Source organism: Martes martes (genome assembly GCF_963455335.1).
Source record: "Martes martes genome assembly, chromosome: 1".
NCBI lineage: Eukaryota > Metazoa > Chordata > Mammalia > Carnivora > Mustelidae > Martes > Martes martes.
In genome coordinates, this window is record NC_137888.1 from 114,318,347 (window position 1) to 114,345,668 (window position 27,322).

At 36.6% G+C, this 27,322-nt stretch overlaps 1 protein-coding gene across 5 annotated transcripts in view; it reads right to left on the reverse strand.

The window, feature by feature from the left end:
• The window catches only part of ATP13A3 (ATPase 13A3), a 91,985-nt gene that overhangs the window by 8,931 nt on the left and 55,732 nt on the right, over positions 1 to 27,322 (reverse strand). For 4 of the 5 annotated variants that reach the window (XM_080802155.1, XM_080802151.1, XM_080802153.1 and 1 more), the window contains 17 exons: positions 26,581 to 26,697; positions 25,741 to 25,758; positions 25,494 to 25,647; positions 25,277 to 25,397; positions 20,578 to 20,702; positions 18,800 to 18,975; positions 17,490 to 17,612; positions 17,327 to 17,406; positions 16,696 to 16,738; positions 16,498 to 16,607; positions 16,096 to 16,192; positions 15,186 to 15,258; positions 13,303 to 13,480; positions 11,694 to 11,881; positions 6,610 to 6,698; positions 3,277 to 3,357; positions 1,652 to 1,741 (listed from right to left, as the gene is read on the reverse strand). In XM_080802155.1, coding sequence (XP_080658281.1) covers positions 1,652 to 1,741; positions 3,277 to 3,357; positions 6,610 to 6,698; positions 11,694 to 11,881; positions 13,303 to 13,480; positions 15,186 to 15,258; positions 16,096 to 16,192; positions 16,498 to 16,607; positions 16,696 to 16,738; positions 17,327 to 17,406; positions 17,490 to 17,612; positions 18,800 to 18,975; positions 20,578 to 20,702; positions 25,277 to 25,397; positions 25,494 to 25,647; positions 25,741 to 25,758; positions 26,581 to 26,697 — 1,863 coding nt within the window. The remainder of the gene's footprint in view (positions 1 to 1,651; positions 1,742 to 3,276; positions 3,358 to 6,609; positions 6,699 to 11,693; positions 11,882 to 13,302; positions 13,481 to 15,185; positions 15,259 to 16,095; positions 16,193 to 16,497; positions 16,608 to 16,695; positions 16,739 to 17,326; positions 17,407 to 17,489; positions 17,613 to 18,799; positions 18,976 to 20,577; positions 20,703 to 25,276; positions 25,398 to 25,493; positions 25,648 to 25,740; positions 25,759 to 26,580; positions 26,698 to 27,322) is intronic. The other variant, XM_080802154.1, reaches the window with a different exon arrangement.

The following is a 27,322-nucleotide window of genomic DNA, read 5'->3' on the forward strand; positions in this document are numbered from 1 at the left end:
ATATTTTAAAGGAGGCTTATGATACCCACTTTTAACTAAATAGGGGTATAATGCCTCCTCATCTGTGTTTCCTGTTTAAAGATTTTTTTTTTTTAAAGTAATCTCTACACCTAAGGTTGGGGTCAAACCCACAATCCCAAGATCAAGTGTCACCCGCTATGCTGATTGAGCCAGCCAGGTGCATTTGCATTTCCTGTTTAGATCAACAGTTAGAGAACTCTTTGGAGTTGCTGAAAACTCAATGTAAATGTTTTCCTTGGCCTGGGCCTTTGCCAATACAAACATTTCATATGGGGACTGATGTTATGAGCCAGATTCTACCCTTTGAGGTCATGTAGTGAGGTAACCCCAGGGAAAAAACTTGGACACAGAGGATATTTAGCTAAAGACATGAGCCCCTGAAATAGCTGTGGCCATATCACCACCCTGCTTTGAGAAAAAGGAACTGAAGCTGAAGCCAGACTCATCCCATTACTATCAAAATTTCATTCTTCATCATAAAGCAGTAGAAAAGGAAATAGCATTCCACAGACCTCTTATAAAGAAAGCAATCTGTGATATTACTCTCGGCATCAAGCCTGCTGAATTAGCAAAATAAAGCTCAGGAAGTTGCTACTTAGGTAAGAGAAGGCTAAAAGGAAAATGAATGGCCCAACTCAGAAATGCCAGGGAATCCTCTTAAACTCTGAAAGCTTTCCCTGTGCCTCAGGATGAGCAGAAGATTTAGAACTTCTATGTTTTTGTAAAAGCACATCACCTACCAATAAACAGCAATAAGTCAGATAATGAGGTGGGGAGACATGGTACTGTCAAGTTCTCTATATCTAAATGGGCTGGATCAGAGCTGATTCAATGGTTTAAAAAAAGTAAGACCGACCTTACATGTTACCTTGTATGTTGTATTAAGTACATACATACAAATGCTTCTACACAAACCCTATATTATTTACATTCTGTATGATGGTAGGTTATGGCACATAATGATACTTCAACATCCAAACACCAGGAAATAGGTTTTACTCATTTGTTTCTCTTCTCTTTTTACTATGGAGCTTGCCTATCTGTCATATAACAGGCTACTGAATGGATCCAGACAATCAAAAGTCCTAAGCCATGATTTGTATGAAGATATGCATGGTCTCTGAGAATTTTTCTAAAGAGAGACCCTATGTCTGGAAAAGCTAAAAAACCCATCCCAAATTAAGGCACAGTAATTGCTGGCAAGAGATCAGAAATAACTCCTCAAACTTCTGGCTTCTGAACTCTGATTCATGAACAATTCCCATCTCATAACTGTAGTCATTTACATGAATCCCATTTAGGTTCTAATGGGACTCATGAGAACTGTAAACACAAAAACCAGAGAAAAATGGAAAACTTAACTCCCACCAGTGAGAACAAGACTTTTATAACACAATGAAGATAAGGATTGGAATGGAAAATAGACTTATGAAATTTCTGAAGTCCTGAAAAGCCTGTAACAAATGTTTGCCAAGAATTTTCTAGGACTCCTTACAGGGAATGAAATGCCAGGCACAGGGAAAAAGGTTGAGGCAACACACAACAGAACCCCATCCTACAGAAGGCAGGGCACACAACTAAAAGAGCCTAAATACACGTGAAGAATTGAGAGTAAGTGCTGATTTCCAACCTGTGGTGGCTGTGTGCTGGTGAAGCGATATTCTCCTTGTTTGTCTCGATTGAACACAACTTTCCAAAGGACCATGTCAAGGAAGAAGTTCTGAGAGATATTCCAGTGAGTTAAGAATTAAAAATGACTAAGTCATTCTTTATTAATGCGCACATTTTAAAAGGCTCATACAATGCTGCATCATTAGTGAAAAACATGACTTGGTTTTCATATAGACAATTTCAGTTAATATTTGAAAAGGATAAAGTATAACAGAACTTTTCTTTTACAAGAAAATTCTTGTAACAAATATAAATCACCATAAAATTCTTGATAAAATGGGGCCTCTAAAATTTCCACAAAATATGGCTTTTATTTGAATCCTTGGGTCTTTCCCATATTAAAATAATGCTTGTAATTTGAGGCTTTTTTCTTAACAATGAATTGCTTTCATTGAATAAACAAAATATTAATTCTGTATCTATGAGTATGACTTCATCAGAGTCCAACACAAATAATTCCTTTGATAGTGAGCAAGAATAATAAATTAAGAGATTATGAGAGGATTCCCTAAAAATTGTTTTTCTTTAGATTTTATTTTAAATAACATTTGCGTGAATAGATGGAACTTACACCATAGAAAAAGGAAAGCTTTTAAAATATATTATCTTGGATGTGCTTTCTAGTGTCCGTAAAATAGCAAAAATACTTTCCACTGGGCAACTTAAAAAGATCAGTAGCATAATATCCACACTGCCCACTATGGCCCAAATTTAAATACCAAGTCATCTTTTAGAAAGATAACAAATTAAGCATAATTTTCAAGTCGAGAACTATTATCACAAAAGTATACACATTTTCCAACAAATTACCTAATTTTAATTCAAAAGTTTGCTCTATAAAGAAACCCTTCACTTAAAAATCACAACTCTATCTCCTTCTTCCATTTCATATATTGCTACTGTAGGAGTGAATCATAACAGTTCTGAGAACAGACAGAATTTTATCAATAAGCAGCAAATAAAAACTAACTAGCTCCTTTTATAGAAGTCAACTTAAAGGCAATCCTAGTAGGTGAATAACTATATAATATACAATGGATCAAAGAGGACTTTAAGACCTCCAGAGGAAACTCGGAAGTAAATACCAAGGAGGCAGTTCCAGTAAGCAGCACCAGTAAGTTCACAGTGGTCATTATTTTATACTTTCAGTAAACTGTTATTAAAATTTACATTTTAACGATAAAGCCCCCTCCCTCTTTTCCTTCCTTAAATGGGAGATTTTACTGTATATCACAGGTCTCTGGTGGTACACACCCAATCTGATTTCATAGCACTGATTTACTAAGTTTAGGGCCACCTGAGCACCAATCTTCTCCCCTTTCTATAGATCACTAATTTTTGCTACCTCGCTGCTTATTTTCTCTTATCTGTGTAAGTGCAGCTGTGACATATCACTTAACCTAACAATTATCAGTTGTTTCTTTTCCATGGAAAAGGTCACGAGAGCTAAATCAATTTAACTAAAATGAGACTGAAACTCTTTGTGGGCTTTCATAATGTTACCTGTCCTCTTCCCCCAGGACTGATAAATCACCAAGAATCCTAGAGCAGCAACGTAGCCATCTGATTATCTGAAATGCTTACCTCCACCATGATAGATACAAGGGCATTGACAAGAACAATCATGAGCATAGTTATACGCCACTGATATGGTACACACACTATCTGTAAGACAAAAAATTTTTTATAAGACAAAATTTTTAAGTTAAAATTGTAGTATGCAGTTGATATTACAGCATTATATCATAATTTCAAAATTCACTGAATTCCTATTACATACCAAGCACCTTCATATACATTATCTACTCAATCCTTAACAATGCCACAAGGTATATCCACTTTGAATTCAGAGGATAAAACTCGAATGTGTAACTCAGGGTTAAAAGAATAGGGTACAGCAATTGAGCTTAGAGTCAAATCCTATTTACACAGACTGAAAAGCCCATGCTTTCTACTAGTTTATGGATTTCTAACAATTCCCTATTTTTAAACTAAAATCCTGTCTTTAAACAATGAAGCAGATACTGATCGAATAATGAAGTATCACTCAAAACTCTATATATACTATTACAGAAAGAACTGTAAAAATCAATTTAACAAATACAGTCTAAGTTTTCACTTCAAAATCTGGTTAATTCCTAAGATCTAAAAAATAAAACAAAAAAATCCCATTCATGCATTCACCTTTTCGTCAACAAATATTTACTGAGTACCCAGAAGACTGGGCTAGGTGCAGAGAAGTGATACGATCTAATATGTTATAGAAAAACACCTATGACTCCAGCAAGAAAAGATTTCAGGGGTGGAGACTCCTACAGTGATCAAGACAAGATGATGGAAGTCAAAACTAGTGATGGGGGCACAAAATAATAAATATATATTTGGTGTGGTGGCAACAGGAATGTCTTACCCTGAGCTTCTAAATGCCCTGGAATTTCCTGGCGATCATGTTTTTCATTCTAATTAGGCCACTCTTGGTGGGCTCCTGGATGACTTCAGGATGGGGCCTGGTCATCAGAAAGACTAAGCCCTGATCAGAAGCTTGGAACTTTCAGCCCCATCCTCCTCGGAAGGGAGAGGGGCTGGAGACTGAGTTAATAATTGACCATGACATGATGAAGCCTCCTTTAAAAAAAAATCCCTAAACTTCAGGGTTTAGAGAGCTTCTGCTTTGGTCAACACATCCATGTGCTGGGAGGGTAGTACATTCCGACTCCACAGGGACAGAAGCTCTTATGCTCGAGACCCTTCCAGACTTTGGCCTATCTCCCTCTTCATCTAGTCGTGTATCTGTACCTTTATTATAAACCAATAAACAGTAAGTGTTAACCTGAGTTTTACAGCAAATTATCAAACTTGAGAAGGAAGTTCTAGGAACCCTGATTTATAGCTAATTAGTCAGAAGTGAAGGGGATGGATGACTTGGGACTTTCAACTGGTATCTGAAGTTGGGGAGCACTCTTGTGGGACAGAGCCCTTAACTTGTAGGGTCTGTGCTAATTCCGGGTAGTCTGTATCAGAACTGAATTGTAAGATACCCGGTTGGTATCCAGAGTTGGAGAATTAACACATTTGGTGTTAAAAGTATTGTGAGGAAACAAAAGCTTCCCTTTAGGTGGCAAATGGGATGGAGCAAAGCTAAAACAGACTGAGTAAGAAAACAGAATCTAGCAACTGACTGACCATGCAAAGAAGAAAAGGACACATATACACACTTCCAACTTGGATAAACAGTGGTACCAAAAAAGACAAAAGCAGGGTTGAAGGAGAACATGATGATAAGCTTAGTTATCAAGATGCTGAATGAGAGAACTGACAGGTGAACCATGTGTATAATATTCAGTATGTCAGTGGATATTCAGTTTTAAAGCTCAGTTGTGAGAGATAGGCCAATACAGAAGATACTGGGGGGGAAGCCAGCACTACACATGAGCTCATCCAAATATACGGAGTAACACGAAGAAGAACAATGGGACTGTGTGAAACACTAACATGTAAGGAATAGGAGAGTCTGGAACCACTATGGAGAATAAGAACAAGGAGTCCTAGGGGTAGAAAAAATCAGAAGGGAGTACAGCATCACAAAATTACAGTCTCGAGAATGACTGCCTGGATAACTTGTCAAATACTGACAAGTGGTTAAGTAAGGCTGGAAAAAAACTAAAAGGACAAGTCTACTGGATTTAAGAAGAAAGCTGTTAATGCCCTTGACCAGGGCAATTTCATTAGACTGGCAGGGGTAGAAGCCAAACTATTTGATGAGTGTGTGAGAGGTGAGTCAAATGCTGCACTCTTTCAAGAAATAACCTGGCCGTGAAGCTGAAGACACATGCGGCAGAAGAGAAACAAAAATGGATTTTCTTCTGTTTTCTTCTTTTGCTTCAAGTGCTTATCTAAATCCCTCAATGAAGCACATGGGAAAACAAACTCATATACACACTGCTGGTTCAGACTATAAACTGTCATCCTCTTCGAAGTTCAGTAACACAGCTGCTTATACTTGAGACAAACCAACTATGAGCACGGGAAAGACTGCAAGTATACTCCTGTAATGTCGTACTACAGAGTAGTGAAAATGAAACGTACCAATATGGACGCATCTTAAAAATAATGCTAATGGGAAAAAGCAATTCCAGAAAAATACAAACGGTAAGACACCACTGTCACAAAGGTCAAAAGCAAGCAAAACTATCTCTCCGGCTTCATACAGTATGGTTAAGTGTATAATGAGAGAAAAAATGAGAAGAGTGGTTCCCTCAGGGTGTTTGGAGAAGGGTATGCTATAGTGCCTTACTGGTGTTGGTTATGTTACCGATTTCAGTTGGATAATGAACTTGTGGATGTTATTTTTATTACTCTTGTGCTTAACAATTTATTATACAGAACAAGTATTTCATCATTCATGAAGTTTTTAATGAAAAGATGAACTCAGTGGACAGTGAAGAAGAGGCAGTAGGTACAGACTATTCATGAAGTAGGTTGAAAAGGGACAGATCAAGTAACAGAGTCCAAGTTTTTTATTTTTAAAGACCAAGGAACATTTGTTTGTAGACAAGGAAAGGGAACCAGAAGCAAAGACTGAAGAAACAGGAAAGAAACTTAAAATATCAGCTAGACTCAATAAAAGCTGTTGTTTCAATTATGTTCTTTATTCTTTTCAGGGTACATATGGGTTAATATAACTGCATCTTAGAAAATTCAGAAGGAAAAGATCCTGGGGAAAGCAATCTGTCCCCAGTAATAAGAGAGCAAAGGAGGGGGTAGATCATAAGTCCTAGCAAACCTCCAAAAGTCCCATTTGGCTGTGTAAGTATCGTGTAATACTAACGTGTCATTTTCTATTACTGCCTTTCTGCTGCTATCCTACTTATTATCACCCTTAGACAACCAGTAGTAACTGATGTGCTGAACCCTTACCTGAAGAACCTGGTCAATAGAGGCAACTGGATGCAACATGATGAGTAATATGAAAACATACAAAATCATCACAGACACAACAAAAAAATCTGAAAAAGAAAGTAAAACAATTAAATTAGAAGTTCCTTAAAATAAAAATGCATATAATACAACTGGCAATCTTAAATTTGGTTTTGAATATATCTATTTAGGTTGGTGAGGTATATAAAGTCTGTGTTTTATGTTATTTTCTAGAGTACAGTACATTATTTAGGCTCAAAGACTTTACTTATGTGATACAGCATTTATAAAAGTAAGAGACAGACCTTTATGGACATTTATTTCTCTTTTTCCCATAGATAGCTACTCTGTAAGATAATCAAGCCCATATATAATTCAAAGACAGGAGACTAGACTATGTAGAGCAAAATGAGATTATCATTTAAAACATGTATGCACTAATTACTGTTGACTATGAAAGTACTGAATTAATATTTATTCCCAGTATTGGGTAAGCTATAATCCTAAATAAAGGCATTCTAATTTGACCATATTTCTGTTAAATGAATCCTACTTTCTCAATGATTTCCTCTGTAAAAATATTTCCAAAGAAAATGTTAGCTAAAATCCAGAAACTGAGCTGATTTACTATTTTAAATGTGGGTTCATCGCTTGCTGCAGTAGCTGGGAATGTTAATAAGTTCAATCAAGCAGTACTTTGCGTTACTTTACTAACTCAAAAATAAAACTCCTTTCTCATGGCCATGTTCTGTTAACTGTGTATATACACGCATGCATCTGTACTTGTATAAGCATACTCTTATATAATGAGCCTTAATGATCAGAAATTTCCCCATTATACTGATATTCCCCAACATTTTCCCCTTTTTTCTTTGGCTTGGATATTTATTTACAAGTTCTTATTTGAGGTCATCTTCAAACTTAAATGTTACTATAATTTTGTAAAACCAAAATTTTATTATAGAGCCTTCAGATTGGATAAAGAAGTTAATATCCTATTTTATGGACTGTAAAAGGATCTCATACTATTTTTAAATGTAGGAGTCATTTATAAATATAAACACTGTTAGTATGTCAGTTCAAAACCACAGGCCAATATTTACTGTCCCAAAGAAATAACAGCGTATTATATAGTTATTTTGTATATATACATTAATATACATATTTATTGTTCTAACAACTTAGGCTGGAAGTTCTATTAACATTCATGCCAAAGGGGGGAAACTTTTATTTTGAGTCACTGTCCAAGAGGATAAAGAATTTGGAACCCATGTTAGATTTGTAAAAACTTTTTCCCTTTGATTTTTATTTTTTTAAAACATAATACTAAATTGTAAATGGGAAATATAATATCCTGTTCAATATATGTAGCAACCAAAGCAATATGTAAGTTAATTCAAATAGTTATTATGGACAGTTAAAGAAAAAGTGTTTAGAAAGTGCTAGCTGGGAGTACAGAAACACACATAAAACAAAATCAGAAAAAGGACAAGAAGAAATGGTCAGAATACAAATGCTAGAGAATACAAATAGAGAGACATGGAGACAGAAAAAGTTATTTCAAAATAGTAATAGCCCGTATTGAGTATTTTCCAAATCTTACTGCATTTTTACAGCTATAAGCAAAATAGATTTGTAATCTAGTTCCTGATATATTGCCAGAAAACATTTTTTTACTCAGGCTCACAAACTTCTTACATCCACCTCAACAGTATTTCTCAAATTTTCCTGTCTTTCTCCTAGAGCCACTCCCTTTGATCACACCTCCAAAAACCCACCAAGATTTCCATGTGAAGCAGAAAATAAGTAATTAAACCTCTCCTTTGTTTAGCCAGAGGAAAAAGAGAGGCGCGCTGTTCAAAGGAATCTGACAGCGACAATGCATGGCTGACAGATGTATAGAACTACTGAAATGAAAAGATCAACAGAGAAACCAAGAATGGGAAAATCAGGTTTTCATCTTCTAGTAGACTGTGCTCTCTGCTCCTAGACAGTCCTGGCACTGCTACTGAAGTACAGGTAATACTCTTCACGAGAACACAGCAATCAAAACAAATCCTATGTTGGTGGTGACTGGAGATCAGCGAAGAATGTTCTGTACGTTATAAATTCAGGTTCTACCACAAAGCGTGTGAACATGAACAAGTCCTTAGGAGTCAAGGTATCTGAACTAGTAAGATGGGGATATGATGAGGATACCATAGGGAAGAGCCGACTTGGTCCTTAAAATGCAAAGCATTTGTAAATTCAAGTTATTATTATTAAATATGTCCCAACTTATGGCATCACAGACTTGTTAATGATACCAGATGGTTTTGATGGAATATGGCATCAAAATCAGGCACCATAAAGGTTTTCCTTTATATTCGCTCTCCTTAGTATATGACTCAAAAATAAAACCTTACACAGAATAAATAAACCTACAACACTCGTTCATGATTTTGATATATACTCCTCTTGCCGTTCCTTCCTCAAAAATATGAACTGGAGTATTCTAACCTATAACCACAAGTTTCAAGTCTTTGAGAGGCCACCTTATCTTGTAGGGCCTCTAGGTATCTGCTCCACCCAATTCAGACCTGGCAGAGGAACAGGAAAAACATGCATACACCCTGAAGAGGAGACACTGGCAGTTCAGAAGTAACATCTTCACAGACTGAGAAAGGACTTCAGTGTCGCAAGCAGAAAGTTACAGGAGGCAAGTAAGAAACTGTAGCAAAAATCAAAGCCAAATCCCAAGAGATCACATCTAGCTAAATGACAGTGTAAGAATTAAGTCCGTATCATCATGGTCCTTGAAATGACAGCATGGTTAAAGGAGAAAATAGAACTGGGCTAAGCTAAAGCTGAAAATGGGTCACCGCAGACTGAAATTCAGTATCCAACCAGGAGGAGAGAACAAAAACATTCTGACGAGAATGCCTGAAATGCCTGAGATTGAGATTTAATTTTTAAAAACAATAATCTCAAAATAGGTTTAATACATTTCACTGCTTAGATATAAAGAACAGCATTCAGCAAGTCCTAACAAAGAATGCTGTCAATTCTAAAGGAGAAAATGAAAAACTAGTGTCAGCTCTAGCAAAGCCTTAACCTCTCCCCATTCATTCCCAGTCTTATTTATACTTTACACATTGCTTTATACAGTTAGACTTTATTTCTATCACTTTCTTTATTCATCAGTAACTCCAAGATTCAGGGGCTCCAATGAGAGACAGAAACAAGATGTGAAAATTAGCAAAATACGTTTACGTTGTCTTTAGTGTTTCTATTTTATTTTTTAGGAGGCATGTTTTAAGACAGCATGCACTTCTGTTTATCCACCAACAAACACACACAAGCTGTTTATATTCAGGACAAAGGTTTTGTGGCTGTATTTTTGCTAAACGTAATTTTTAATACCAGGTTTTAAAAAAATAGTCCAGTGATCAACAACTGAGTTTACTACTTACTCAAGTCAATTTGAAACTAACTGCAAATACAAAATATCTTAATACAAAATTAAATGAGAATACAAAGCCTTTATTTCTTTTTTAAGTTTTCCAAATGATACAAAAGATACATTTTAAAAACAGGCAATTAATAATCTTTTTTTTTTTAAACTGGAGAAGCATGGATAGGGTGGATTTACTTAGATCTCTAAAATTAATTTCGCTGACATCGCCGTCTTACTTATCAAACAGTCTGAACACCAGGTTTCTTATATAAAGAAAGCATTATTCTCTGATAGAGGTTTTAGCTACACCTGGGCATGCTAAATACTTCCTTGAAATATAAAAATATGGAACTAAAAACAAAACATGTATGTCAATTTTAATTAAGTTCACTTTAACTAAAGCTAACTTTAGTTATGAAGTACTCTTAGAAGAAGTGATTGACCTTCTATGGAAGGCTTTTTGTCCCAAAACATGCTTCCAATATGGCTCTCAGTAATACAGATTCTGCTTTTTAGATAATGGATTTTTGTTTTGTTTTGTTTTTTCAAGATCTATTTATTTGGAGGGGGGAGGGGCAGAGGGAGAGGAAAAGAGAGAATCCTAAGCAGACTCCGAACTCCGCGCAGACTGATGTGGGGCTTTAATCCCATGACCCTGAAATCACGACCCAAGCTGAAACCAAGAGTCAGTTGGAGGCTCAACCAATTGCACCACCCAGGTGCCCAGTAATCAGTTTTTAAAAAAAAAAAGTAAAAAGTAAAAACAGATTTCAGTATTACTGATAGGTGAACAGTCTTAACCTGTCCAAAACAGAAACTAATAAAATGTGACCTACAAACCACATAGTGTAGAAGAATAAATAAGACATACGGGAAAATGCTTTGCAAACCCTCATGAAATAGAGATGTTAGCAGATGTTACTTACACCTATGTGACCTACAGTCTGCCAACCAGAACACGAGCATTTCTTTCTGACTATAGCAAAAGAATGACTATTCTAAAATACTGCAAAAATCTAAAGTTCTTTATGAAAAAAATTAAGTTGTCCCACATGTTAATAGTATATTCTCAATTTTTTAAAAAACTAGCACTTTATATACAGTAACTGATTTTTTCCCATAAACTCTAGTTTTGATCAATCGAGAAGCTATCTCCTACTGCCATAGTTAGATGAGTCGACATAGGCACAAGACTCCATTTTACTGACCCTTTCAGCAGTGAATGCAAAGGTGACACTGATGAAGAATTCCAGGTGAATAATGTCTGTGCCAGTATCAAGAATGATGACAAAGACAGCTGGCACTGTGCAAACCACCCAGAAGCAAAGTATAATACCCACTGTTCCAACTGAAGAACCTCTGTTCCTGTTTCTAATTCTAACTCTGTCTGCAATGGGCTGTAAAAATAAAAGCTGGAGCCAGAAGCAATAGTATGTGAAAACCAGGACTGTTTAGAACTGGTGGCTTTAATTTTCAACTTCAGAGTGGCAGCTACCATGAGAACAAAACAAGACAGTAAACATCTAAATCACTAGGTTCATTTTATGTGAAGACCCATCTCACTTTGAAAGAACAATTTCAACTCTACTCTTCTTATATTATTTTTAAAGAAAGCAAGCAGGATAAAAATCACAAATGCCAAACTTACAATTCTTGTAGCAAGGCTGCCTGAAGGGTTTTCCTTTTGAAAAGGCAATTGCCACTATGAGGTACTGAAAACTGGAGATAAAAAATACTGTGGTATTTTCATAATTTTGAATATTATGTGTATCAACATTGCTTTCATTGTACAAATGTGAAGAATTCCAATATAGGCTTCTCGTTGTATTACAAGCACTAGAACACAAAACATTTTTATATTACTAAATACTCATTTCCCAAAAGCAACCAACTTTACCTTAACGGTCTTAAATCACTCCCATTAACAGAAATAAGGTTTTTATAGGAAAACATCCAACAATATCAAGGTAAAATATATAGAACAGGCAACAGAGTGTTAAGGGTCTCTTCTCCTTAGTCACAGGCCAATCAGTTAATTCCAATCATATTTAACAAGTCCCTCTTATTTTTTAAACTTGGAGATGAAACTAATATCACACTGTACATTGACTATACTGAAATTAAAATTTTAAAAAAAGAAACACAACTAAATTTTGGGAGTCATTTTAACATGGTAAAGGTTCACAGACCTTAAGTTTGACCTTAGCCCTACCACTTTTTAGTTTAACCAAGGAATTATTAAATTTTTAAGCCCCCATTTCCTGGCCTGTAAGGGTGGGTATCACCTGCACTATCACAGGGTTTCTGTGGGGAGTAAGGTAACTCGTGTAGATGTCCAGCAAAGCACTGAGCACTGTCAGTATTCTGTGGCTGTGGTGCTCTCTCAGCTCTACTTCTAGTGGGCAGGACTGTCAAATATGTATCACACCCATTACTAAAACATTAGTTACATAAGCACAGGCAAGTAGTAACAAAATGTTAATCTGCTACAAATGAATTCTGGAAAGCTTCTCCAGAACAATTCCATCTATCTCTTTGCATATGCAGTGTTTATATGTATATATAGGCAAACATTAATATTAAATTTTTCAGTTTCCTAAAACTTTTAAAGACAACTTTTAGTCCCTTCATCAAGCAAGCTATAATGTTTGTATCTAAAAATGTAATTCTACAAAATTACCTCAGGGTATAGCTTACATGTTGTTTTGTTTTTTGCAACCCTGATATCAAGACCTAAGCTAAGATCAAGAATCAGATGCTTAACTGACTGAGCCACCCAGGCACCCCAGCTTATACATTTAATTAATTAAACTAATGTTATAATCTGTGACTGATAGAATACTCTACCCATAAATAAGAGAAGCACTTAAGTGTTTTATTTTTACAAGTTTTTTCAGATTTTAAAATGTCACTTCCTAGGTCTGGGGTAGAAAAGTTAGATGCACAAACATTCTGGGTTTAGAGAAGAGAACACTGGTTAATTTCAATGCTCTCATTTTACAGATAAGCTCAACAGCTAATTAAGAAACTGGTCCGATATCCCCTTCTTGGTAATGATTACGAAGAATATGAAGAACCTGCCTGACCATCTTTCTAAAAATAAAAGGAGTTACAATGATATAAAGTCAAACAGGCCAAATAATTTAATTGTTTAATCAAGCTGCCTGTAAAATTTACATACATTCTAAAACTTATTTCTGCTATGCATATATGTTACACACATTCCACAGATTCTTTAAACGGACTGACCAACTTACTCTGACTGTGGCTGCCATACTTCATACCAAGGTTGCTGCTTGACCCAAAAAAACCCCAAAGATTGAAATCCAATGCAGATGATGATCTGAGACAAAACGGAGAAGAGAAGGGCCCCAGATATAAGACCTGAGGGTGGTCTTTGCGCCACAAGTTCCTTCCAGGCAGGATTTAAACTCACTATAATGAGGAGGAAAAGGGGAGAAGTTTTTATCTATATAGTTATATAATACATAATCAGATTTATTTAGGAACTTAAATTCATTTTTGTCTAACAAATCTTAATATGAAAAATGTCCAAAACCCAAGCCAAATGTCATACATATTTAAGTCATCTGTAAAAGTAAACAATTTAGGCTTTTTCTAAAGTACCTCACAAGTACTTTTACATTAGCCTACTGAATTTCAGAGAAATACTAGTACAAGTAAAAAGAATATTAAACATAAACATATAAACTATAACATTACCATGCTTATATGTTAACTAAGTTTATATGTTAACTAACTATATGTTCAAAAATTTATTTCTGAATATTTAATTGAAAAGCTATAGTAAAAAGACTTATTTTCTTCCTCTTAAGACATTAACACACACACAAAAAGAAGACATTAACAAAGGTTGAAAGCTATATGAACAGTAACCAAAAAAGGCTTTGATAACTTATTAAGGTGATGTCCACCAAGTTTCTCTACTGTAACATTTCTGCTTTTCTTTTTGTAATTAATTTGTAAAAAGATATATAAAAATCCTGTTCTTCATTAAACTTTGACTCGATAGTTTTAGTATTCCCTAAAGATTGTCTAACTCACTGGTTCTCAACCAACATGATTTTGCCCTGTAGAGAACATCTGTCAATGTCTGGAGATATCTGTGGTTGTCAAAACCAGGGGAGTGTTACTGGCATCTAGCAGGAGGTAGAGACAAGAGATGCTCGTAAGCATCCTCTAATGCACAGAAAAGAAGCATCTGGCCTAAAAGATCAATCAGATCAGTGTGTTTCCATGGTTTAAGTCCATCATTCCTTCTATAGTTATTAGTTTGCATTTTACTCTAAGGAAGAGCTTTCTCTTCTCTCCCTACTTACTTATTTCTAATATGGACTTGTGAATTTTTTTTTTTTTAAAGATTTTTATTTATTTGACAGAGAGAGATCACAAGTAGGCAGAGAGGCAGGCGGAGAGAGAGGAGGAAGCAGGCTTCCTGCTGAGCAGAGAGCCCGATGTGGGGCTCGATCCCAGGACCCTGGGATCATGACCTGAGCCGAAGGCAGAGGCTTTAACCCACTGAGCCACCCAGGCGCCCCTGGACTTGTGAATTTTTATTTGATTAAACAGGTCATATCCCATTACATCATTATTTATTCTGACATAAACACAAAGACCAAAATAAACCACTATCTTCTGTCTCCTCATATGCTCTACCTAGGGACATGGCATCACTTCCGCCATACTCCTCCCAAGAATTCACAGCCTGAGTCTAATGAGACTACTTCAGACCAGACAAATCCATATAACTGGTTTCTCTTCTTTCATAAATGTCAACACCAAGATGTCCCCCAAGAAAGGCTGATGTAATATTCTGGATTTAAAAAGACTTAAGTGGGATGCCTGGGTGTCTCAGTTGGTTAGGCACCTGCCTTCAGCTCAAGTCATTATCCCAGGGTCCTGGGATGGAGCCCTGCACTAGGCACTCTGCTCAGTGGAAGAAAAAGATGGAGAAAGAAGAGTAAAACAACTAGGGCAAATAAAAACAACTAGTAGTAAAAAAAAATGAATTTATAGGCAAGAAGTATGCCCTATAATTATTGACATAAATTTACCAAAGTTTAAGGAGTTAATCAGAATTTCATATGCTTTTAAATAAATACTAAAGCAAATTACTCACTTGTAAATACCACTACCAAAATGATTGCCAGATCAATGAAAAGAAACTGGAAGTCTCCTAGGTTACTTAAGATCTACAAAAGTAATTTTAGAAACATAATTAGTTCTCAGAAACTATTTTTATACCACTTTCCCTGGCTTTAGATTTTTCTTCGATTTTAGTTCCCCCACTCTACCCGCGCCCCTCCCCCCGCCATCAATAACAAGGACCTGCTTAAAAATTAAAATACATTTGCCTTTGATAGTAAAATCTTTTAAGCTTTTTGACAAAAAGAAAATACAAGCTCTTACTTATTATATTCAACACCCTTGGAAATTAGTATCTCAAAGCTTCCTAATATCCATTTAACACCATCCCTCCTGATCCTTTCTACAAATGGTAGAAAGGGATAACTTCACAAAAACTCCCTAGGATGTCACTACTGTTTGTTTTGAGAAAATTCTAAAGTGAGATCACTTCAGTTATAAAATCTGACGGAGTACCTACGGACATTACCGTTTACAGTTTTTTCCAAATGCATAAAGTCCTACAAACTACTACTGAAACATCTTTCTCACTCTGGCCTTTTTCTGTAAATGTTTAGCAGAGTTAACTACAAATGTGAAATATGTCACAGCTTAACATTTTGAAGAACTCTCAGAAAGATGCCCAATCTGTGCTAAAGGGGGAAAAAAAAAAATACAATCATCTTTTACTCACAAAGCTTTAGCCACAACTGTCAGCCTTAAAGAAAATGCTATTCCAGATTAATGAGATTTTCAATCTGCTACTCAAAATATAATAAATTAAAGGAAAATTTATAGATGCTAGTTATGTAAGTTCCCTAATTAGTGGATGCATACATACTCCATTATTTTGGTTTAAATGCCTTAACAAAAGCACCACCTCTGTAAGCAATGTCAGTACTCACGGAATATAGCAGAGTAACACTGAAGTACTGTATAATGCTGTACAAAGCCATGAATTTAAACACACAGAAAGAAGTCATTAAAGCAGCACGGCCTTCCCTGGGAAAACAAATGTTGGCATGTCAATAAAAGCATTTGAACTCCTCTTCCAAATCACAGTAATATCCTGACTGATGAACATTAACATTCAATAGCTATGACAAAACACTTTTCTACTAAAAGATCAAAACTAAAGCAGAACCTGAAAGAGATGAAGAGTAGCAACCTGCTGCTAATGAAGTCAGAGATCGAATATACTAACACATCATCACAACAAATTCATATTAATTTCTATGATGATTTTTTTTCTACTTTAACAGAGCACACCACAAAGAGATAATGGGAACATGCTGAATTTGTGCTACCTGATAAGGTTTGGCACACAGGAAATACTAGGAGTTTTGGAGGTAAAGGGAGATGCCACTGAAGCCTCGAGCTCTGATAACGAAATGCCTCCATGTGCCCTCTTCAAAGCCTAGTGGTTTGAAGAAGAAAAGAGGTTAAGTTTTATAAATGTGACTTAGGCTAAAGAAAGAACTATAAATCACAAAAACCATACTTACACCACAATCATTTGCACCATCACCGCACATCCCAACAAAGTAACTAGAAACAAAAATCACATAAAGATTTTGATTACTTTTTTAAAACAAACAACATTTAACTTAAGATTCCACCAATGTTATTATGAAGAGCTAATAGACCGAGACCTCCCCACTGGAACTAAAGAATCTTTTTATCGCAAAGACTACAGGCATGTTGCTTTTGCAAATGGCATCAGCTTGTAAGTCAAATGACCTGGGTTATTGTCCCATTTCTGTCACAAGCTGGGCAAATCAGTTTTTCATCTGGCATCTCAATTTCCTTATCTTTAGAGCAAAGGTCTTGGGTCTGTACAGTCTTTAGTAATCTACTTTTACACTAAAACTTAAACATAATTATTTACACAAACTATGAAGTCACTTCTACAAGCTGAGTAAATGAACTCTATCTTACAGATATTACCTGGAAAAGGAATTGTAGATATTGTACTTTAACTAAATAAATTAGCACATGAACCTCTTTTAAAAAGGCACTTCAGAGCTGTCACCTATCTGATAGGTGACAATACTATATACATGAAATATTAGTTATTTTTCTGGTTTTGATAATGACATTAAAATCCATAAAAATAAAAAAAAAAGCAATACTTACTCTACATTTTGCAATGCTTCTATTAACTGTGTCTTCTGATCAGGTGCCATACGAGCAAATACAGTGCCATGCAACATCAACTGGAAAAAATAGAAATTTCTTTAAAATATTGTTCACAGTTTATTCATGTGAACACACACATACATAAACCCACATCACTAACCTTAGGAGCAAGGTCTTGGAAATGTTCTAATATCACTGAAAATGATTTTCCATTCATTGCAAAATGGTAACGAGTCACCTGAAGATCCTCTAAGCTATCATGGACCAGTTTAATTGGAATAGCCTGTGCATGAGACATTTAAAACAATATTTAGGCAGCCAGACCAAGTAATACAATCCTATTTTAAATACATTTGATCTAGGGGTGCCTGGGTGGCCTAGTTGGTTAAGCATCTGCCTTTGGCTCAGGTCATAATCCCAAGAGTCCTGGAATCAAGCCCAGCATCGGGGTTCCCTGCCCGGCAAGAGAGCCTGCTTCTCCCTCTGCCTCTGCCTGCTCTTCTCCCACTTGTACTCTCTCTGTGTCAAATAAATAAAATCTTCATTTAAAAAAAAACAACACATATATATTTGGTCTAAAACGAAATTCTTTTATTTGATAATTTACATAAAAAAATGAAAGTTTAACGTTTATTAAAAGTAAAAGGAAATTCAGTTTTAAGGTAATCTACCTATAGTGGTTATTTAAAAAACAACCAACCAACCAACAAAGGCTAAAAATCAGCTTTGGTTTGAAATAACGCATGGGGACGCCTGGGTGGCTCAGTTGGTTAAGCGGCTGCCTTCGGCTCCGGTCATGATCCCAGCGTCCTGGGATCGAGTCCCACATCGGGCTCCTTGCTCAGCAGGGAGCCTGCTTCTCCCTCTGCCTCTGCCTGCCTCTCTGTCTGCCTGTGCTCACTCTCTCTGACAAATAAATAAATAAAATCTTTAAAAAAAATAAAAATAAAAAAAAAAAAAAGAAATAACGCATGGACTAAATATTATAGACCACCTGCGTCATTTATCATTACTTTTAAAATAGCTGCCTAGGCAGCTCAGTCTGTTAAGTGGCCACTCTTGGTTTCGGCTCAGGTTGTGATCTCATGGGTGATCTCATGGGTGATGGGATCAAGCCCTGTGTCGGGTTTCTAGCTCAGCAGGGAGTCTGTTTGGGGATTCTCTCCCTCTGCCGCCTCCCCCATTCTAACACACTCTCTCTCCTCTCTCAAATAAATCTTCTTAAACAGTTAAAATAGGATAAATATCTGGAATTTTCATACTTTAAAATGGTGCTTCTCAAGTTCGGGCTAAATATCACAATTTGAGCTAGCTGGGTCTCATCCAGCCCTAATGAATCAATCTCTGAGGATGTGGCCCAGGTGACTGTTTTCATTTCTTTTCTGTTGTGTTTTAATGCACCACCTTTTATTTTTTCAGACTAAATTCAAACAAGCAAGCTTCAAAAGGGAAAATTCTTCTTGACATTACCTCTGAGTCAATTGCTGATGAATTACTGCACTGTGTTAGGGTGTCTGCATAATGCCAGTTTATCTTGGCAACTTTCCCATCCTTCGGAGGTAATGCTTCAGCAATAATAACTTTATCCTGAGGTAGTATCATTCCACAGTCTCTGGCCACAGAAACAGCAGTCAACATATTGTCACCTAATTTTCAAAATATTGAAAATACATTACAATTAAAATGGAAACATAAATGTATTCAACAATGAATATTTATCAAGAACCTACTACCCCATGACTGTGCTTGGCAAAATGAAGATAATGTACAGTATTACTCTTGAATCTTAAAGACAACAAAAATCAAAACATACTTTACAAAGGAAGCCTCAAATAATTCAAGCACACATATGCTGAACAGTCACACCATTCTCACAATTACAATTTTTAAAGCCAAATACATTGTGATCTCTATCGGTCAGGCACTAGTAGTACCTACCGACACCTGGCACAGTGCCCATATGCACAGAGCAGGTGCTCAAAAAATATCTGTTGGAATAACTTAGGAGTCACTGGGTCTGTACAAGAATACCTAGTGTCACAGGAAAAAAGGAACGGGTTCCAAAAGCAAAACAGTGAGCCAGGTAAACAAGAATACAATCTTCACAAAATAGGAAGAGAAGACAGACATCCTCTCAGTCAGGAGGAGAGAAATGAAAAGAAGCCCTATAAGGACAGGATCAAGAAAATATGCACACATGTGAGAGGCAGGCAAAGGTCTGCAAAGCCCACCGCTGCCAGAACTGAAGGGCAACAGGATTTCTTCCCCCAATTCCCACACACTATTTCCAACAGTGGCCTCTTGTGACCAGACAGACCCCCCCCCCCATGAGACAAAGGTCACAGTCCGTCATGGCAGGGAAAGAGAGGAAAGAGACAGAGATGGAAAGTGCTTTGAAGGAGCAATCCTTAGAACCAAGGAATTGCTGGGATGCTAATAAATTTCTTTACTTGAGCTACATAGTGGTAAGTTTGCTATTAGATGGATCTCAGAGTCTGAAACAAAAAAATGTCAATTGCCTTTTGCCCATAAGTCTTAGTGAACACATAAACAAGCCATAGAATGATTATCTTAATTCTTATTATTTACTAAGAAAAAAAATACTTAAGAGTTGCCACAATTTCACACAACTAAGGAATGGGAATTATCTAATATCAACAATATAATAACACCAGAGAATCATTTGGATATAGTCGTCAGAAATCAAAAACCAATCAAACAATGGCTATTTTCACTAGTACACATTCAATCAATGAAAATAAACATACTCTTACACATAAAAGTGTAATTCTAACAAATATCTATTAGTCATTTTCCATGCATCTGGCATGGTTCTAAAAACTGCACAAGACCCCAAAACGAACAAAACATTCTCTTAACTCTCTAGCGACACCTGGCGCAGTGTATACTTGTGCTCTAGTACAGAAAACAAATCTACAAACAGCTTACACAAGATAAAATAAGTGCTATAAAAAATATATGATTAGAGGGACAACAAAAAAGAGCAAAATCTAAATTTTTACGATATGCCCTTCACTGTTTTACTACTTCTATAAAAAGAATTTGTTAGGCCTCAGGAGAGTTCTGCAAAGTTATCTTATACCTTTAAAAAACACTCTGAGTTGAAATGAGGCAAGGTAGGATGGAGCCACTATATGCTTTTATAACTAATCATTCCACAATATCCTATAACCTGAACTCTTAAGAGTTGCATTCAATTTTTCCTGTGTCCTTTTATAAAGTCTAACCTGTGACCATGACAGTGCGAATGTTGGCTTTATGCAAATCTTCAAGTACTGCAGGGGTTTCTTGCTTTAATTTGTTCTGCATTACAATTAATCCCATAAAATCCATATTGTTTTCAATGACATCTCTGCAGAAAAAAGAAATTTTAACACAAAATGGTTTAGTTCAGAGAACAGATACTTTTCTCTTTTTATTAATAAAGCAAATTAAAATTCCCATAAATTACAAACTGAAACATTTCATATGCTGAATAAGCCATATATATGTGTGTTCAAGCTTAATATCTCAAAAAATTCATATCTGGAAAAGTAATTCTGAAGAGGCATATTTTGAAATAAAACATTACCCTCTGAAATGTGAGAAATAAGGATAATGTGAAAACATTATCTTTTAAGACACTGAACACCTGAAGTACTGAAAAATGTTCATCCTGTATTCTATCCACAAAATGAATGAACATAAATAAATCTATGCTTTACTGGCCCCCAAATATAACACAGCCTAACATAAATGTTAAGAGAAAAGGGAAAAACTTGACCATAAGCACATTCAACACAGTTATACTGCGTTCATTATTATCAAGCCTTTGATGATTTTAGAAGTGATCAAATCCTTTTTTTAAGATTTTATTTATTGGAGAGAGAAAGAGAGTGAGAGAACACAAGAAGGGGGAGGATCAGAAGGAGAAGCAGACTCTTCACTAAGCGGGGAGCCCAATATGGGGCTCGATCCTGGGACTCCAGGATCATGACCTGAGCCTAAGGCAGACACTTAACTTGACTGAGCCACCCAAGATGTCCCTAGACTCTTGATCAAATTCTTGATCCTGGAAGTGTGATACAAAAACTATTTAGCAGTCTGACAATGAGCCCCAGAGATGGGGCTCTTACAGTATTTATTAATATTCAGGGCACCTGGGTAGCTCAAACATTAAACATCTGTCTTTGGCTCAGGTCATGATTCCAGAGTCCTGGGATGGAGCCCTGCTTCAGGGTCCCCACTCAGAAAGAAGCCTGCTTCTCCCCCTCCCTCTGCCTGCTGCTCCTCCTACTTGCGCTCACTCGCTGTCTCTGTCAAATACACAAATGGAATCTTTAAAGAAAATTTCTTTTAAAAAATATTTATTAATATTCAATAGCTATCAAGATGCTATTCCTTCAAAAGTTAAGTACCCACTCTGCACCACCTGGAAGGTCAAAGATGAAAAGGTATGATCTCTACCCTCAAGGGGCTTTTGTGGGAAAACAGACATGCTGGCAAAGAGATATATGCAGGGGCGCTCGAGTAGCTCAGTTGGTTGAGCACCCAACTCTACTCTGGCTCAAGTCGTATCTGAGGCTATGAGATCAAGTCCCATTGGTACAGAATCTGCTTGAGATTCTCCCCAGTCTGCCCCTCCTCCCTCCCTCCCTCTCAAATAAATAAGTAAGTAAAACCTTTTAAAAAGATGTGCATGCAAAAATAACATGTGCTTCAGTATCATCATGGAGATGGCTGCATTCTTAAGAAATCTCAAGCTACTGGGGCGCCTGGGTGGCTCAGTGGGTTAAGCCTCTGCCTTCGGCTCAGGTCATGATCTCAGGGTCCTGGGATCGAGCCCCACATCCGGCTCTCTTCTCAGTGGGGAGCCTGCTTCCCCTGTTCTCTCTGCCTGCCTCTCTGCCTACCTGTGACCTCTCTCTCTGTCAAATAAATAAAAATAAAATCTTTGGGGAGGAAAAAAAAGAAATCTCAAGCTACTAAAATTCTATCACAGAATTATTTTTTTTTTTTTTAAAGTAGACTCCACACCCGGCAAGGAGCCCAATGCAAGGCTTGAACTCACAACCCAGACATCAAGACCTCAACTACGATCACAAGTTGGACACTCAACCAACTGAGCCACCCAGGTGCTCCAGAAATATCCCCCACCCCCGCAATGGAGAAAGAAGACTTGAGGTTAAGAACCAAAATTTCAGACTTCCAGTAAGAAGTGGTTTTTTGACACAAAATTCAATAAAGGCACTTTAAGTACAAAGCTCTAAACCCTAAGCAATCTTTGAAATATAATTTATAACTATGGGCGGTAAAGGTATTAAAGAATAGCTAAGAAACAATATAAAATGACACTGCTGGTGGTGATAGGAGAAATGCCTGAAGTCTGAAAGTATGAAGTCTGAAATGCACTTCAAGGAACAAAGCTGTACCAATGTGAAACCCTGGGGCCCAAGCACTGTAGCCATTTTCCCATGACCTGCTAGTTTCTGGCTACTACTGGTTTCCTAACTTTTTCCTAACAATAAATGACACAGGTCATGGAAATTTTGTCCTCTAATGAATGAACAATACAATATTCAACTCAAGATGTAAAGGTTCAAGCAGTAATAGAAATGCCAAAACCTGCCCCTGTAAGATAGAATGGAAAGACAGAGAAGGTCTTGGTTTATAGATGCCAAAGAAGGAGAGAAAGAGAGAAAGCAGTAGAGAAAGAGAGAAAAGTTGACAGGGATAGGATATTCTGGGCAGAAGGAATAGCTTATTCAAGGGCATGGAAGGATGTCTGATTAGGACAGGCTCAAGAACTACAGTCAAATCAGTAGTTAAGTCTTTAAGGGGAAAAAATGGCAAAAGGTGGAGCTGTAGAGAAAAAAGAGCCTCATGTGCCTTTCACAGGAATTAGAACACAGTATTTTACTGCACCTCCCAACCATGCACATCAGTACCATCAGCTGGCTACTGCTTTTCTTTTTTTTTTGAAATGTTCATGCTTAAACCACACCCCCCAAACATTCTCTGTGAACAGGCAGAATTCCTAACATAGCTTCTCCTGTTAGCTATTGGGCTATCCACTCCACTCCTTTAGTTCTCATTCAGAAAACCAGGATTCTACTATAAACACTGCCCTAACTCTTTAGGCTTAGGAATCACCTCCTTTTCAAAAGCTTGCATTAGGCCACTTTTACAAAGACCTACAATGGTACTTGTTTTCAAAAACCCAAAGAAATCTGAAGATTTTTCACTTTCAAGAAAAAAAGGGGAAAGGCAAAAACAGCATTCAGCATTTGTTTTACAGTGAGCCAATTCAGAAGCAGTGCACTCCCAAGCAGCTGGGAGTGGCCCTCCCAAGCTCCATCCCTGGGTATTACAATCAGCACCTCAGCATCAAGCCACATAGGTCTGAACTGTGCCTGTGAGCATCTTGCTCTATCTTGATTTATTGTGCCTGCATTAGCAAGATGTGTCCTAAGTTATGAGAGCTTAAGAGAGATTATTTTTGGGGTCTGGAAAAACTCGGAATTTTTTCCACATAAATTAATGGTAACGGTTTCCTCACTTTAAGCTATTCTGGCTTATGAACAGCTTCACAGGAACACTCTACTTTTGCATAGTGGGAAAAGATGTAATTAAAAGAAGTGTTAATAGTCTGTAATTTAGCCACTGCCCTATTGTTGTGCTACTGACACTATTTAAACCTGAACCTGGTGGGGGAGGAGGGTCGGAAGAGGGTGGTGGGGTTATGGACATTGGGGAGGGTATGTTCTATGGTGAGTGCTGTGAAGTGTGTAAACCTGGCGATTCACAGACCTGTATCCCTGGGGCTAATAATACATTATATGTTTATTAAAAAATTTAAAAATTTAAAAAAGAAAAAAAACCTGAACCTGTGCATAACTTGTGCATAATACACGTAGATAATAGCTCTTTAAGCTGGATTCCTAGAACTGCACTTGCGGGGTCAAACTGTATAAGCAATTTAAATTTTGACAGGTACTACACATGTTCATTAAAATCTTCTCAAGCCTTCACTAACACTTGATATTATCAATCTTTTTAATTTCACAAACCTCAGGAAAGAAGTGATGTCTCACTGTGGTTTTATTTTGTAGTTCCCCAAAGAACTAAATAATGTACTACAATTTTCATTTGTTCACTGGCCATTTGTATGCCTTTTTCTTTTTATTTTTTTTAAGATTTTACTTATTTATTTGAGAGCAAGCAAGTGAGCATGAGCAGGGGGGAGGAGCAGAGGGAGAAGGAGAAGCAGACTCCCTACTGAGCAGTGAGCCTTACTAGGGGTTTTACTAGGATTTTTTATCTGCTTCTATCACTTTCTCTTTTTCAAATTAAGTGTTATGTGTTTTGTTTCTTTCCTGATGCACATTCCTGATGGTGAACTCTTCCAGTAGATGATGGGAGGCCATTTACTAGAATTCCAGGTAGGAGACGGTTATTAGAACTGAATGCTAAAAAGCTCTGGAGACACTGTGGAACACAAATTGAAGAGAGGAAGACTAGAGAAAAGTAAATGTGATGATGGCAATGTCATTCGACCTTTGGGATTGGGAAAGAGTACTGGTATAATTGGTTATTGTGACTCATGAAACTCTGACCAAAATAATACTTGGTTCCAACCACTTGGCAAAACCAAGTAGATTCTTTGGGAAGAACAAAATACAAGAGAATTATGCTTACATTTTAAAACTGTATTCCTAAAACATGCCTGACACATAGCAGGCACTAGATAAATATTTAACAAACAAACTGGTAAGAGTTCTGAAGAGCTGTACTTGTATCTCAATCACCTAAAACAAAACACTGCATTAGGTGCAGTTGCACACATTCGACAAATATTTAATAAATACAACATACAAATTGCCATATATGACCCATATAAACAAACTTTATTGGATAAACTGTAGAAAAACCGTTCATCAACCTTACCTGCTGATATTCTGTACTTTATGCCATGTGAGTTTTGACTCTAATTTTCTGTGCGCAAGAGCAATCACACGGAAGCCTTGTTTAGTGTAATCCTCTAAAACTTTTTCAAAATCAACAGGAACTTTTAAAAAGGAAAAAATAAATGTTATTGTTAAAATTGCAAGTACAAGCTCACCCAAATACCAGAATTTCACTCAAAGCCTAGTTGCTTCCTTACCTGTTTCAGGTTTACAAAGACTGGCAATGACCTCAGGTGCTCCTTTCATGTAGGCATCCATCTTCTTATCCCCCAGCACCCTTGCAACCACACTCATACGTTGCAAAGCAGAAGAAAACGGGAACTGGCGAACAATTCCTATCTCATAAATAGCCTATGTGATTTCAAAAAGATGCATAAAGCATTTACTATTTTTTCAGAATTAAAGCAAGTATACTTAAGTAACAAGTAAACATTCTTTACTTACTGGAAGTTCAAACAGCTCCTAAAAATAAAGCGAAAAGAAAAAAGAAAATACCAATTAGATTCATTAACACACTCAAGTTTAAAAAAAAAAACAAAACTTGATACATCCACAAAACATTACTTAAAAAATAGCAAGGAGCTTTGATTATTTCAAACTCAGTTTTCAAGACTGCTTCTCTACTACCTCTCATTTAATAAAAATATATCCTTCGGTATTTTCAAATAATTTTGCTATCCTAAAATATTAACATATTAAGTACTAAAAGAAACTAAGGGGGAACATAATTTAAAATTCACCTAAAAATAAAGCCTTCCACATATCTTTTACTGAATCCTAAGAATACAGTTGCAATTTATTTTTTTTCTTTTCTTTTTTTTTTTGTTTAAAGATTTTACTTATTTATTTGAGAGAGAGAGAGTGAGAGAGCATAAGAGCAGAGAAGGTCAGAAGAAGACGCAGACTCCCCATGGAGTTGGGAGCCCGATGCGGGACTCGATCCCAGGACTCCGGAACCATGACCTGAGCAGAAGGCAGTTGCTTAACCAACTGAGCCATCCAGGCAATTTAAAAAAGATAAATCACCATGTATCTAAACCACAAGACACTAAGTTGCTCAATAAACAGGAAGGAAAAGTAATGGTAAAGAGAATTAAATCTTAATGTTTTACACAAATAGTGCTTGAAACACATCAGGTGTAGCTTTGGATAAATGCAGTTAAAATACTCTTATCAGCACAAGTTAAATAAAGGACATGTGATTTCATCTTCTAGCAACATTTCAAAATGAGAATTAAACATGAGCATCAACAGTTTATTATCCAACTTAACATGATTTCACACCATTTCTTGGTTTCCTGCAGGTGTGGATTCAGGAAGCAGCTGTTTCGCTGGACGAACCACAGTGGGCATAATTCGATTATGAAGTGCTGTTTCCTCTTCAGTTGCTTCTTCCAGAATCTAAAAGGAAAATATCCAACACATTACTTCATAAAATTCAATTCACTGGTTCTACTTTAAAAACAAAACAAAACAATAAAAAACATTATGGTTACCTTCAGTAATTACAAAAAAAAAAAAAAAAAAGGCAGTGCCCAAGGAATAAACAAACACTACTAGATCACTAAGGTGAGTAGAGTAAAATATAAGTGAAATCAGTTAAAGTTCTGACAACCCATGGAAGATGAGAAGCAGAAGTTAGAAGTAAAATAAAGAACCAGAGAAACAGAGAAAAACTTCTCATTTTGCTCTTACAACCTGCTGAATTAGATTCTCTCTGCAAACAACAACAACAACAACAAAAACCCAGAAGATTCCTGCAGTACCACAAATGTTCAGTCTATCATTCAGGGATTATCTTCTGCTACCAGGAAAGGATACAAAAGTATACAGAGCACAGGGGAGGATTTAAAATAGCATCGTAGGGGGATGCTGAGCTCACCTTGGCCCTCAAACACAGCCAGATCAACATCCAACCATTCTGAGCAAGTAGGAATACGATCTAAGTATTAAGAAAACAATCTGCACAGCTGGAGAGAATGTAGCAGATGCAGGGTTTGGAGCCATGAACTGGGAGGGGAGGAAA